Below are 14155 nucleotides of genomic sequence, written 5' to 3' on the forward strand. Positions count from 1 at the left end.
GTATCATTCTAAATACTAGGAAGTGTAATTTAAATGTATTAGTCAGTTTCAACAGTTGACAGGATGTTAACCATCACCATATTATTCTGTTTGTATATCAGTGATTGCCGAAGATATTATACTGGTGCTCTAAATGCCTTAATGTTTTTCCTCATTAGCATTATGTGATCTGTCCAACTTTTGGAAATAAAACATTCTCAGACAGCACCAGATGTACTGGATGAAACAAACTCTCTCACAACATTTCTTATAAGCCATTGGGGAACTCATTTAAAACAACCCATCCATCTGCTTCCATCAACGGAATGTGGGATCCCTTCAGCTTCATGTGTGTATGTGTTTAAAAATAGCAAATGGGAAAATCTATTAAAATGGGAATTTCTTCCTATTTACTTTCCTGTTGACATTTTCTATATTCATTTAAGGTGAACAATGAATGGTGAATAATGAAAAATGAATGAAAGAATGAATGAAAAATTAATTCTAAGCAACTTTCCCAATTACATTCATTAGATTGTAAGCTCCACTGGTGCTGCAACTGATTTAAATGATGTATACCACTGTGCTTTGGAAATCTGTCAGTGCTCTATAAATTACAGAAAATAAGAAAATTGTAACATTTTCAGTGCTTGCAATTGCTATTAAACGCAGAATCTGTCTGCTGCTGGCTATTCTCGGCACTGGTTAAAAAAATCTCTTTAATTGCATTTACATTTACAAATTAAAACCATATGTGCATGTTGCTTAAAATGAGACTGTAAGCTCTGCAGGGTGAGGACCTTCTTTATCTTGTCTCTTGAACACTTAGCACTTAACATTGTGTAACTATAATTTATATTGTTTTCTATTCAATTGTTTTATTCATCCCTATTGCTTTTATTATTGTTTTGTAACATACATACATTAGGCAAAATATTATTTTGGGGTTTACATCTTCTTTAATATTATCCTTGTTGGTTGCTGGGATCCTATGCTAATTTTTCCCAAGTTAATAATGCCAGTTGGGAGTAGAATTCATTATTATATATTCTTTTTGTGTTTGAGTGGGTTCCACACACACTCCATAAACATACAGACAGGTACATTGGCTTCTGATGCAATGAACTGCAGTGTGTGTGCATCATCATCATGTAGGGACTTTTGAGTTGTTAATGATAACAAAAGCACTCTGTAAACATGTTGCAGAGTTGTAACTGCTAGGTAATTAGCCTGCCGATGAACACACCAATCAGCATATTGAGTAACTGCAGATGTGCATGCCCCAGAATGATATCAAGATGCGCTTTAACATACATTACATGCGAGAGGTTCATTATATATAAATGAGTAGGCCATCATGCCATCTTCATACCCCAATCACCTATGCCCCTTCCACCACCATCTAGGTCAGGGGCCCCTAACATACTTTACCCATGAGCCACAAGTAGAAGTCTTGGGGAGCCACATCCACAATAAATATGTTACTAGGGGTTGCCAAAAAAGGACTGTAATAAGCCCCATATAGACTGGTAGCCTGCAAGACGCTCTGTTTAAAGTAAACCTGTATATTTAAGTCTCCAAAGCTTGCCTTCAAATGAGGAGCTTGCTTTTAAAGGGGGTGGTGAGCAAAATTTTGTTAACGAGCCACTGGTTGAGGGTCACTGATTTACAGTATGTATACCCAAATCACTTAAAGCTTGCATGTTCAACTGTGTATTGGCTGAAATGTAGTGCACTGCAGGTTTTAATTTCTCTGTTGAAGGAGATTTAGTAAACTTCCCAAATATAAGACGCCAAAGAATTCAGGGGTGAAAATCACTCCCATTAGGGCTCTGGTACACGGGGAGATTAGTCGCCCGCGGCAAAACTCCCTGCTCGCGGGCGACTAATCTCCCCGAGTTGCCTTCCCCCTGCCATCCCACCGGCGAACATGTAAGTCGCCGGCGGGATGGCAGACGCGGCGGGGCGATTGCACTAAGCAGATGCAATTGGGGCAATAGGACTCTCCTGTGCCTTGCAACCAATTAAATGGCAAGCAAACTAGTGGGGTTTCAGGTGCCTCCATGCAACCCACCATCTGCCTGGACTTCTGATAAACCTTAAGCTTGCTAAAGAACTTGAGATTGTTTAGCCACCAATATGGGTTTATGTAGCTTTGTTAGGATCAAGTAAAAGGTAGTGTTTTATTTGTACAGAGAAGGAGGAAATCATTTTTATAAAACAGAATTGGTTAAAACGGACTCTGTGAGAGATGACCTTTCTGCAAGTCTGAGCTTTTTAGATAATGGGTTTCTGAATAATGGACCCATACATGTACCAACATTACTTAAAATAAAGGCAGTTTAAAATTTGTAAGGAGTGCTTAACTAAATAGAATTAACGTCACTGTACTTGTTTCTTTAGACACTATGAATTAGCTTGTACGCTTCTCTGTCTGCTTTTAGTTTGTCGTGGGAAGCGATGGAGTCTGCGGTACAATTTGTGAGCATTCTCCATTTGATGGAATCGTCCTTGTACAATGTACAGAACACCTCCTTAAATATATGTGAGTCTACCTGTTGGCAAAAACATATCCTCATACGTGGAAGAAAAAGATTGGCTATATGGAATCTGATTAATATGATGCACTATATATACTTGAAGTAAACAAGATCAGTTAATGGATATCATAATGCCTTTATTAATTATTTATATATAATTCATTTTACAACATTTGGTATTTTATTCTACAGAAAACTGTACAAAAAAACCCTTACCTTTTATGTTCCAAGCAGCCTGTTTAAGTGCATTGTACAGACATTTTAAAAGCACAGTGTATCTAAAGTAACATTTCATTTATATACAGTAAGTGGGCTCATGTACATCTAAAATTGCACTTGCTGTCCAAGCACTTTGCCTGTAGTATTAAAGGTTCTTGCTTTAAAATGTGCTCCTTGCACTTTAGTATATTTGCGGTCTGCCCTGCCTTCTATTTATAAATTGATAGAGGGGAATCCTGGAGCCAAGCAACCTCCGGACTAGGCCAGGGTCCCCTCAGTGTCCTGAATAAATCACTACAGTTCAGTTCGCACAATGACATCAAAAATCCTGCCAGGCAGAATTTTACAAAAGTCGTTGAGGTCTAGATTCTAAAATTGTCAAGTGAGAATTATTATGAGAATAATTACTGTTTTTGTTATAGTACCTGTTATTTATTTGCAGGAAAAATAGTCCCAAAAAATTAGTGAGAGCAGATTCAGTCAGTGAGTTACCAGCTCCAAGAAGACTTCGGTGGAAATGTTCTCCAGAAATTCAGGGGCACTTAGCGTCCTCAGCAAACAAACTGCAAAGGTACAGTATAGAAGTGTGGAAACATTAACTGATTTTTCCATTATGAGTTTTGTAGTCTTTTCAGCAGTAAAATCCTAACCTGGAGATACAATTATATGTTACATTTTAGTTCAACTCAAATGTGGTACAAAATAATATATTAGCAAAACATTTTACTATAAATCTGTTACTTGTTAGTGATTGGTACATTTAAAATAGGGACAAAAAAACCAAAGCATCTCTGGGAATACTGGTCAAATGTAGTTAAATATTCTTTATTAGCGTTGAAATAATAAGTTTCCATTGTAGTACCTCTCTTGGATTTATATTTACTGAACAGAATTGTACACTAATCTAACAAGAGCAAAACTGTTCTCTAGATAGGGTCTGAAAATAAATGTGCTTGCTGTGCTTCTACTCTCTTTTGCATGAGGAATGGCTTCTTGTTTTTCCATGCAAATTGCATTTCATCTGTGTTTCAAGCAGGCAGAATATAAAGGTTAGTAGTACTTTTATGAATACCATTAACAATCAGCAGCAGGTAGAAGATTCATTTGAGAGCTGCACTAATAAATATTTGTTATGATAAACAAATACATTATACTACTGATTTGCAGGAAGAATACAGAAGACAAGCCACTTCAAAATGATTTACTATTTTGATACATACTTTGCATTAAAGTATTTTAATTGCGTTATGGTGCTAAATGACATCATGCAGCAAGCTATAACTCACATTGTTCATTTTATTCTAGAATTGTGAACAATCTTGATTTCATTGTTTATAAGTTTAAGAACTACGGGAAAGAGTTTATCAAGAAACAAAGAATGAGTCCTGATGCTTTCATTCAAGTAGCACTTCAACTTGCTTTTTACCGGTAAATACATTTAAAATCTAAAATCTATTAGCTGTAATACTACTGTTATTTGATGTATATTAGTTGTGTTGTTTTTTACTTGGTTACACATTCCTTCTTTGTAATACCAATGCCCAAAATCCATGTTTTAGTTTCTAAAATGTTTTCTGAAAATGATAAAAGGGAAGAGACATTTTATGATATACCTCTGATGCAAAATTAAATGTTTATCTTTACAAAACATATCATAGCATGTTAAGATTTTGTGTTGAAGGCACTTTCCACCTCTATACTCATAGCACATAAGTAGTATATCACAACCAGCTAGGCATTTACTTGTCACACAGCTTTCAAGTGAGCCTAGCTAATTTATTATTGTTTCTTATGGGTTATTGCACTGACATAAAGGAGAAAATAGAACTATGCTTTTGATAGCGAAACAATCAAAAGCTTTTGAACACATGATAAGTGTCTGTATAAATGGCATAGATGTATAAAAGGGCTACAAATGAGATGTAAGGATATTTCTGGAGTCATGCAACATTTTGACATACCATGAAATGTTTAAGCAACATGACACATGGCAGAAGTGTTGTATAGGCAAGATCTCATGCAGCATACCAATCTATTTGTACAGTGATACTAACTCCTCTGTGACACAGCATGTGTGCGAGGGGTGTACACTACCTGGATCATCTTGTGCATTTGGCCTGTGCCTTATTCATACAGTGAATAGTTACATCCACAACCTCCACACACCTACAGTGATTGCTGCAATTAACCTCTGCAATTATGCTGGAGTTCTTGGAAGGAATTTTGCATTGTTGGTAACAACATGGCAGACTAGGATGATATTTCGCACTTGTACTACTTTAGTAAATATGCCATTAAAATTACATGTTAAAGTGACATGTTTTCATGTAAATTCAATGTCTATACACACATATCATGGTAAATTAGCAATTTAATTAATTATTTTCTGTCAAGCATGCAATAAATTTAGAAACTGGATCTAGAATTTGACAAAATCGAAATATTTCTGGCAAGAATCATACTAGTATCATTAGGATTACTACAGTTGAGCCAAAGGTGTTTTTTTTTACTTTTACTTTTAATGCAAATGTTTCTCACAACTAAATTGATGTTTTCATTGTGGTCTGGCCTTTTGGGTAATGTACATATCAGATATTAATTTAACAATATCTGCTGTTTATTAGTGTCCTTGCTATTACCAGAGAATAAAACATGATCAGTCTTTGCATCTTTGTGTAGCTGTCACAGAAAACTTGTGCCAACCTATGAGAGCGCTTCTATTCGGCGATTTCAAATGGGACGTGTTGATAACATAAGGTCATCAACTGCAGAAGCACTAGCATTTGTAAATGCAATGGTTGATGGGGAAACAACAGTAACGGTAAAAAAGCCTTAAAGACTTCTTAAAATCTTTGTCATAAAAATGAGATGTATGTTTAATGATATGATTTAAAAAAGAAATACAGGTATGGGATCAGTTATCCAGAAACCTGGTAACATATATAATGAATCCTTATTAGTGGCAAGACAATCCTACTGAGTTTATGTAATGTTTAAATTTAGTAGACATATGATATGAAGATATAACAAAGTTATATCCCAGGTCCCATCCATTCTGCATAACAGGTCCCATACCCGTAGTTATACTGTAGCCTTGATAGGGTAAGAACAGATACAATGTACAAACATGGATTTTAAATGTTAAGTTAGGATTTCTGAGCATTTTTCATATTTTTGTGGATTTACTCTCTTTTTTTATAATGGCTGTTTCTCTCATGTTTTGCATTCACCAATAGAAACAAAGTAATATAATGTACAGCGTCAAATAACAGATGAATACCTTACAAATATAACACAGACAACAGCCCATCCTGTACACACCTATCCAAACACTGGAATCAAAACGCAGGCTACACAATCATGCCAAAATAATTATACACACGTCACGAATAATAACACCCACCTATCCTCATATTGACATTATTTATACTGTACACAAACAATTGTGCTGCTTAAAAGTGTCTTTACTTAAATGGCATCCAAGAAAATACAAACTGGAGCCTAGCAACAAATCATATAAAATAGACTGAGGTAATGGTTTGCACAAATAACATCTAACAACAATGTTGTGTATAAAAATGAACCATAGCATCAGCCCATCAGCACACAGGGTGCATTCGTGAATGTTAAACTATGCATGCATTTTTGCACCAAAATCTGCCCTTTGTGCACACTGACAGCTGAAGGCATGCCTGTCAGTGTGCACTAAACAGCGAGTGGATGTGAGCAGACTGACCTTTCCTTCACTGGCAAATGTTGTGTGCCACTGACCTTCGCCCTTATATTGATGAATAGCCGGCTGTAAAAGGGGGGTCTATTTAATAATTTTGATTTGGAATTACTTAATTATCCACATTAATATCAGTAAGGAGTGATTAATTATTGCAGCTATGGCTAAGACTTTATTCCTGGACACTGTATTGCAACCAATCTTTATTAGACTTAAATATAAGCGCATAATACCCCCAAAGCAAAATTACTCAGAACTGTGCCAACCACTATTTAATTTTTCTGTACACCTTTGTACTAAAGACTGATTTTCGTTGGATTTTCATGTTGGGTCAAAAATACATTGTCAATAAATAATATTGAACCAATATTTCATTATTGTTTATATAAATAAGATCCTTAGCGCTTTAGTTATTGTTTTTTTATTTATTCTTTTTGGTTGTCAAGTAATTGTAGCAGCCTGAAGGAAGCCCCAGTTTGCACGTCTAAAATATACTATACCATATTGTGTTGATGTTATAGGCTACATTTCTGACTTGCATTTTATTTCATTTTTATTTGTAGAATATAGAGAAGATGGAGTACCTTAGGGCTGCAATAAAGTCTCAGACAGAATATACAATTCAAGTGAGTAAATTATTTTATATGATCCGATGAGAAAACGGCACAGGCATGTTCAGGCAGATAATACACGGAACAGTGCATATAATACATATAACATAATACCTTACTTAATAGAAGTAAACTGTATTTTAAAATAGAAAGCCTCAACATGCATGCATGGTATGTGAAGAGGCCAGATATGGCAGCTGCTATCTGCACAACATCACATTTCAGGGTACAAGAAGTGAGGGCCTTTTTAAGGTATCAGGTACAGTATTGGGGAGTCAACGCAGGAATCCTGTTTTCTAAAATAGGGTTTAGTTCACTACAATAATGTTCTACAAGAGTATTTTTTTAATTTTGCATATGCCAGGAGATGAGGTCCACAATGTTTAAACATGTTCAACTAACAGCAGCCCAAAAGCAAAATTATAACAATTTTATGTGAAATATTATATCTGTATTAAATTTACCTAGAAATATATCTCCCTCAGTACGTAACAATAAATACCTTGTCCAACATAGCTATATTTTTCTAAAGGGATATATATTTGGGTCTTCTAGCTAATTCTCTTGTGTTGTGCTATTTGTAAGGATTTATGAGTGAGTTTTCTTTGCAGAAATCTCTTAAGCTCCTGAGATTTTATTCTAAACATTTTCATTGAATGTGCTGGCTTGTAGTTTATTACATTAGCTAGTCTCAGTTTCCCCATCAGATATGACATTGATAAATGTTGCAAAATGTCAGTGTTATGAAAACTGTAAATGTTACATGGCAGGACGACATTTCATTTCATCTATTAGTCAATTTCCCTTGATGAGCTTGGATAGAAATCAATGAGTGCAGCTACCATCATGCAAGCTTTTTGCTTGACCCTGTTCTTTTTTTTTTTTAATACACTTTGTCTTGCCTTTTTTCTCAGAGTAAACTCCTTTTATATGATAAAATAACCTTACTGTAAAATATGAAGCAAAAATCTTTTAAACTTTTATCTTTTCAGCCATGAATCGTCTTGTAGGAGGAACTAGTACATGAGTTATCAGATTTTGTTCTTTCTGCTTGATATTATTATATGCATAATCCTATGCAAAACTGCAGCGTTAAAGTATTTGTTGGTCTTTTAAATATTTTAGTGATAGGTTGCTCACCTTAAAAGCAACACTGAACAATTAAATAAGCATAAACTAAAAATTACAAGCTACCACAGACTATCCTTGTAATGGGATCATGTCCATTAGCATAGTGTAGTGTAGATCCATACACTAAAGAACATACAATGAAGTACAACACAGGGTGTGCTAGAATCACATCAGCTCTATGCTAGAAGAATGTTAGTAGTGTCCTTCTTATAAAGTGTTAGAACAATTATGCTTAATGACAGACTGTTCCAATGTTAGTACACACAAAATAAAAAACTATGCTCATAAGTCAAAAGTTTAAAGTTTTTTTCAATTCTCACCAATAGTATAGATGGGCCCGGGTGCTCATGCCCCAGACCTTCAGCTTGAAGGGACCATATGGAAATCCAAAATTTATGCTAACACATAGGTGCACATTTACTAATCCACGAACGGGCCGAATGTGTCCGATTGCGTTTTTTTCGTAATGATCGGTATTTTGCGATTTTTCGGAAAATTGTCGCGACTTTTTCGTAGCCATTCCGAAAGTTGCGCAAAATCTGACGATTTTTTCGTAGAGTTAAAAAGTTGCGCCTTTTTCGCAGCTTTCTCGCCGAGTACGAAACATTCGGATTCATTCAAGCTTCAGTATGGTGACTTTTCTTGGGCCAGGTTGGAGCTGCAGGATGCCATTGAGTCCTATGGGAGGCTTCCAAAATCATGCTAAGTCTGAAAGTTTCTCCCGCCGCTTACGAGCATTCAATACGAAAAAGTCGCGACAAGATACGAGCGAATCGTAATGGCTACGAAAAACTCACGTTTTTTCACGCAAATCGTATTGGTAACGAAAAAGTCGCGACAATTTCCGAAAAGTCGTAAAGGCGCCGGAAAAATCGCAAAAAATACGAAAAAGTCGCAAAATGTTCGTTTTCCAATCGGAATTTTTCCAATTCGGATTCGTGGGTTAGTAAATGTGCCTCATAATGTTGGATAGCCTTACACGTTTCGTACCTACATGGTACTTAATCATAGGCCAATGTTAGCACACCCTGCATGGCACATTATACAGGTCTGGGATCCCTAATTCAGAAACCCGTTATCCAGAAAGTTCCGAATTACAGGAAGGCCAACTCCCATAGACTCCATTTATAGTAAATCATTATAATTTTAAAAAAATAATTATAAAACAGTACCTTGTACTTGATCCTAACTAAGATATACAGTAATTAATCCTTATTGGAGGCAAACCCAATGCTATTGGGTTTATTCAAAATTTAAATGATTTTTAACAAACCTAAGCTATGGAGATCCAAATTACGGAAGGATCCCTTATCAGGAAAACTCCAGGTCCAGAGCATTCTGGATAACAGGTCCCATACCTGTACTCAAGTGTTTAACTAAAGAGAAACTATAGAAAAATGAAACTATGGAAAAAGCAAAAACACAAATATTACTCTGGTGGCCCTTGTAGTTTATATTGGCAGAAAAATAATAGGCACCCTCTGTTTAAATTATGTTCTATAATTCTAGGCAGTTAATTACTGGTGAAACAATCCCAACAAAAGTGTACCTACACTGCTCCAGGATGCTTCCGAGGGGACACGATTGCTCTGTACAAGTACATAAGAGGGGATCATAGGCAGATAGGAGGGTGTTCATTTTCTCCATACAAACAATCAGCACACCAGAAGCCACCCTTAAGATTAGAGGAAAAGTTTAGAGCTGTAATAATGTAATTAGCTGATGGTCACAAAATAAAATTCTCTTTTAAGGTCATCTTCTAGAAAGAACCTCTCCTTTAGCTTGAAGGTGAAATCTGAAGGTGAAATGTAATCTAGTTAACGTTAGTTCATATTTTCTATTACATTTTCTTCAGGCTATTACTGGGATGGCAATAGACAACCACTTACTCGCACTAAGGGAGTTAGCACAAGAGCATTTCAAGGAACTTCCTGAGCTCTTTCGAGATGAGATGTACTTAACTAGCAATCGATTCATCCTCTCTACCAGTCAGGTAAGAGTTCATTTTACATTTATTTCAATTGAAAAGAAAAATTAACCCCTAATAGTTGATTTGTTTTGATATTGCACAGATACCTTGGATATCAATCCAAAATATATTTACTCCGCTTTACTAGTTCTGCACTAGATAGTTAATATTTGGCAAAAACAAAGATAATATATGAAATATTATCTAAAAATGTAACAGGTACCCCATATCTTTAACATTTGCCATTATAATGTTACAAAATGAATAGAGTGCAATTCATTAACTGCTTAAATGATGAGTGAAGGCTCCTCCCACAGGAGGCACTGGAGTTGCCACCTCCAAAATAAATAGTATATCATAAAAGGAATGCTCTGGGGAGCTTTTAAATGAAATATTAGCATAGCGGTTTATTTAGAGATGCTTAGCATGGGATGTTTCCTGAGTAAAAATGGTTTATAAAAGATAAAACACAAGGGTAAGGTAAAGCAAAAGGTACCTGAAAGCCAAAAGTGCTGGGAATAATGCAGCCCATGTGTTTAAAGACTGGTCTGAATAGTAAAATAAGTAAAACCAGTTGTACCATGTGATGGCTGTTTTACAAATGGGGATGTATCTAACGTCATATACCTTAATTATCCTTTACGAAAAACAATTATGCATAACATATTAATAGTGCTTGGGCTTCAATTGTTTTCACACTATAGCTCAGTTTATGCTTTATCAAAATAAAAGAGTGGTTGCTCTTTTTTTCAGGTTCCAACAACAATGGAAATGTTCTGCTGCTATGGCCCTGTTGTCCCAAATGGGTATGGGTGTTGTTATAATCCACAGCCAGAACACATCCTCTTCTGCGTCTCAAGCTTTCATGACTGCAAAGACACATCCTCAAGTAAATTTGCCAAAGCTGTAGAAGAAAGTCTCCTTGCCATGGGGGACTTATGCTTAAAATGTAATTGCGAGGTCCAAACACCAGTCAAGGAAAAAAAGGCACAAAACAGGCACAAGCCATAAATGCTTTATTTTGCTATGCAAAAATATAGGATAGTCAAAGTATTTTCTTTAATTATATTTTTGTGACTGTTATCTTTGCTTATTTTTGGAATAATGTGCAGATGACGGATTTTAGGAAAACTCGAGGAACGAGCCAGTTAGTAAATAAATCAACATCAGGCCCACTTGTTTATTTTATATAACACATATTTCATTTTTTTGTACATTTAAAAAAACAGAAAAAATCATACTGCATTTATTTGAGTTTCACCGTAATTAGTGGCATTAAACTTTGCTGCAGTGCCTGAAACTCCAACGCCCTCTATTGAAATTTTTTGAAGATTAATTAGACTAATAAAATTAAAGCAATATCATAACAGATGCGTGTGATCTCAGCATGGGGTTGATTTTAGAAATTACAATAATTTAACTAATCATGAAAATATGAAAATATGCCCTCTTAGAAAAATGACAAATAAATACCCTAAATGCATTTACATATATTATTTGCTCCACCTGCACTTTTCAAAAATTGGCATTATAGCTTTTTCTGCTGGGCATTTTGGGAGTAGTTTATAAAAATTAGGGATGCACCGAATGCAGGATCCGGTTTGGGCAAAATTCTGCCTTTTTCCGCAGGATTCAGATTCGGTCAAATCCATGTGATGGGGCGAACCGAATCCAAATCCTTAAAATGACATGACTTTTTGTCACATAAACACGAAAACTGAAAATGTTTTGCACCTAGTCCTCTTTAACCCTTCAATGACCTTATTTGCATATGCAAATTAGGATTTGGAATCGGTTTGGAATTTGCCCAAATTTCTTAATAGGGATTAGGGGTTTGGCCAAATTTCAAAATAGTGGATTCGGTATATCCCTAATAAAAATGTATTTTCTATGAACACAATAGACAAGTTAGCCAACAAATAAATACGGCCTAAACACAGAAGCGATGATAATGCAATAATAACCAAGTCCTCTGCCTAAGAGTAACTGCACATGGGGCATTTTGTAACCTAAATAAAATCACCTTTAGTGCAGGTTCCAAAACACCCTAGAGCTCTGTCTGGAAGCACTTTTCCCTTCAGCGAGGTGCTCCTTTGTGATGAAGTACACATGTAGTTGCATCCATTCTGATAAATTTGATGTAACTGCTGTATGCACATCACAACTGCGTCAAGAGAATCGTCAGTTTGCATCTGCAATTACACCAGAATTCAGGGGCAAATGGTGCATTGTGGGAAAAAACACACCAATTGCACTTGAAATTGCATAGCAATTAATCATTTTCATTAGTGGTACTAAGTGTTACTAAGAAATGTATATTGAAATATCATTAGCGTTATTTTCTTCTATTCAGTTTATATACACTTTATAACATATTGGGTAATATGGATAGAAGAAAAATAGCAAAGAATGACCTTTGCCCGAAACCCAAGGTGCTGCAGACACTGTTCATTAGAGGATATAGTACAGCCGATAATGATTAACACAACTGCCTAGATGTGTATACATAAATTTCATTTGCTGTTTTACAGTGACCTTCTTGTGATCAACACAGTAGCACAGAAATGCCCCAGACTCCACTTGGCTAATACTCTCATGGGCATTGCAGCAATTAATACATTTTATACTAGGATGGTAAAGTGGAAGGCGTAGTACAGAGGCTAAATATTGATGACTACAAGGTCTTATCATAAATTACATTCCTTGCTCCTTTAAAAGTCCATGTGGCAATATAAATCTGTATATAAATATATATATTAAAGAAACGAAGGGTTAATTTTCCTCAAATGTATACCCAAATCAAAATATGTTGAAAAAATGAGCCAAAATGTAATTATTATATTATGTAAATATATGTTGTACTTTCACATTTTAAGGTCCTAAATGAAACGAACCATGTAGTAATTACTTTATAATAAGCAATACCTTTAAAAAAATCTCTTCTCTAAAATCAAATTAGAGCAAATTCTATGAGCAAATGTCTTATGTAACAGCAAATAGGGTCTGACTTCCACATTACTACAGAAGCCCAAACATGTCTTGTAAATGAATTTTCTTTGTCTTATACAATTTCAAATTTGCCTTGAAAATCATATTATACATTTAACTGATTTTAAATTCTATTAGCAGCATATCTTTAAATAGGCACTAGCACAGAATGCCTAGCATCCAAATTGGATAATCTGCAGCCATTGTATTCACTTTGTATCATAATCCATCAAAGTCTCAATTTGTGACAGACTTTTCGCTCCATAATATACTGATACCTAAATTAAAAGAAAAAATAAACTGGCCAACATGCCATCTAATTTTTACAGATGCCTGTTTGATTTGTTTCTGATTCGGCTTAACAAGCCCCACCATACCTACTGCTGCGTAATTAAATCTGTGGAAGATAAGCCAAAAATCGTATTGACAAACTTTTGCTGAAGCAGTAATACATTTAAACATGTTTCTTAGAGCAGCAGAAAGAGAACTTTTGCAATTTGATTTTAGAGTTTCTGAGATCTCTTTATTAACAGTAGACAGCTGACATCAGGCTTTTAGCTCAGCAGCTGTTAGGTGTTAGAGGCCCTAACAATCTATGTTCTTCCTGTAGTCAATTAACCCTAGGGTTTCTACTTTCAGAGATAGCTGTTGAGCTAAGAGCCAGAAACTACTAACACAGAAAATGAATGTAAATTGCAATAGTGCTCAAAGAATCACTTTTAGAAAGTTTAAACCCCCTTCATAAACAGAAGCCAGATTTATACTGATTAAATAGCGCTGACTATTAAGACAATAGAGCAGAAGTTATTATGTCTGCTCTTCTCCAGCCAAGAATCCAGTTCCCACCATGCACTGAATGCTTCTTCACAGATCAACTGGCTTCTGCTACATTGTTTCCATAGCCAGAACCAACAAAGGACAAATAGATATTGTTTTCATTGTTAGTTACAAATACAGTATATGTACATGCAAAATAGTCACAACCAGC

The 14155-nt window shown here is 35.4% G+C and overlaps 1 protein-coding gene across 1 annotated transcript in view; it reads left to right on the forward strand.

Annotated features, from left to right (window-relative positions):
- Positions 1-11820, forward strand: part of chat (choline O-acetyltransferase) — a 38114-nt gene extending 26294 nt beyond the window's left edge. The window contains exons 9-15 of the mRNA XM_002933913.4: positions 2424-2524; positions 3181-3309; positions 4044-4166; positions 5418-5559; positions 7032-7094; positions 10066-10203; positions 10933-11820. Coding sequence (XP_002933959.1) covers positions 2424-2524; positions 3181-3309; positions 4044-4166; positions 5418-5559; positions 7032-7094; positions 10066-10203; positions 10933-11190 — 954 coding nt within the window. The 3' untranslated portion in view covers positions 11191-11820. The remainder of the gene's footprint in view (positions 1-2423; positions 2525-3180; positions 3310-4043; positions 4167-5417; positions 5560-7031; positions 7095-10065; positions 10204-10932) is intronic.
- The last annotated feature ends 2335 nt before the right edge of the window (positions 11821-14155 follow it).

Source organism: Xenopus tropicalis, chromosome 7, assembly GCF_000004195.4.
Source record: "Xenopus tropicalis strain Nigerian chromosome 7, UCB_Xtro_10.0, whole genome shotgun sequence".
NCBI lineage: Eukaryota > Metazoa > Chordata > Amphibia > Anura > Pipidae > Xenopus > Xenopus tropicalis.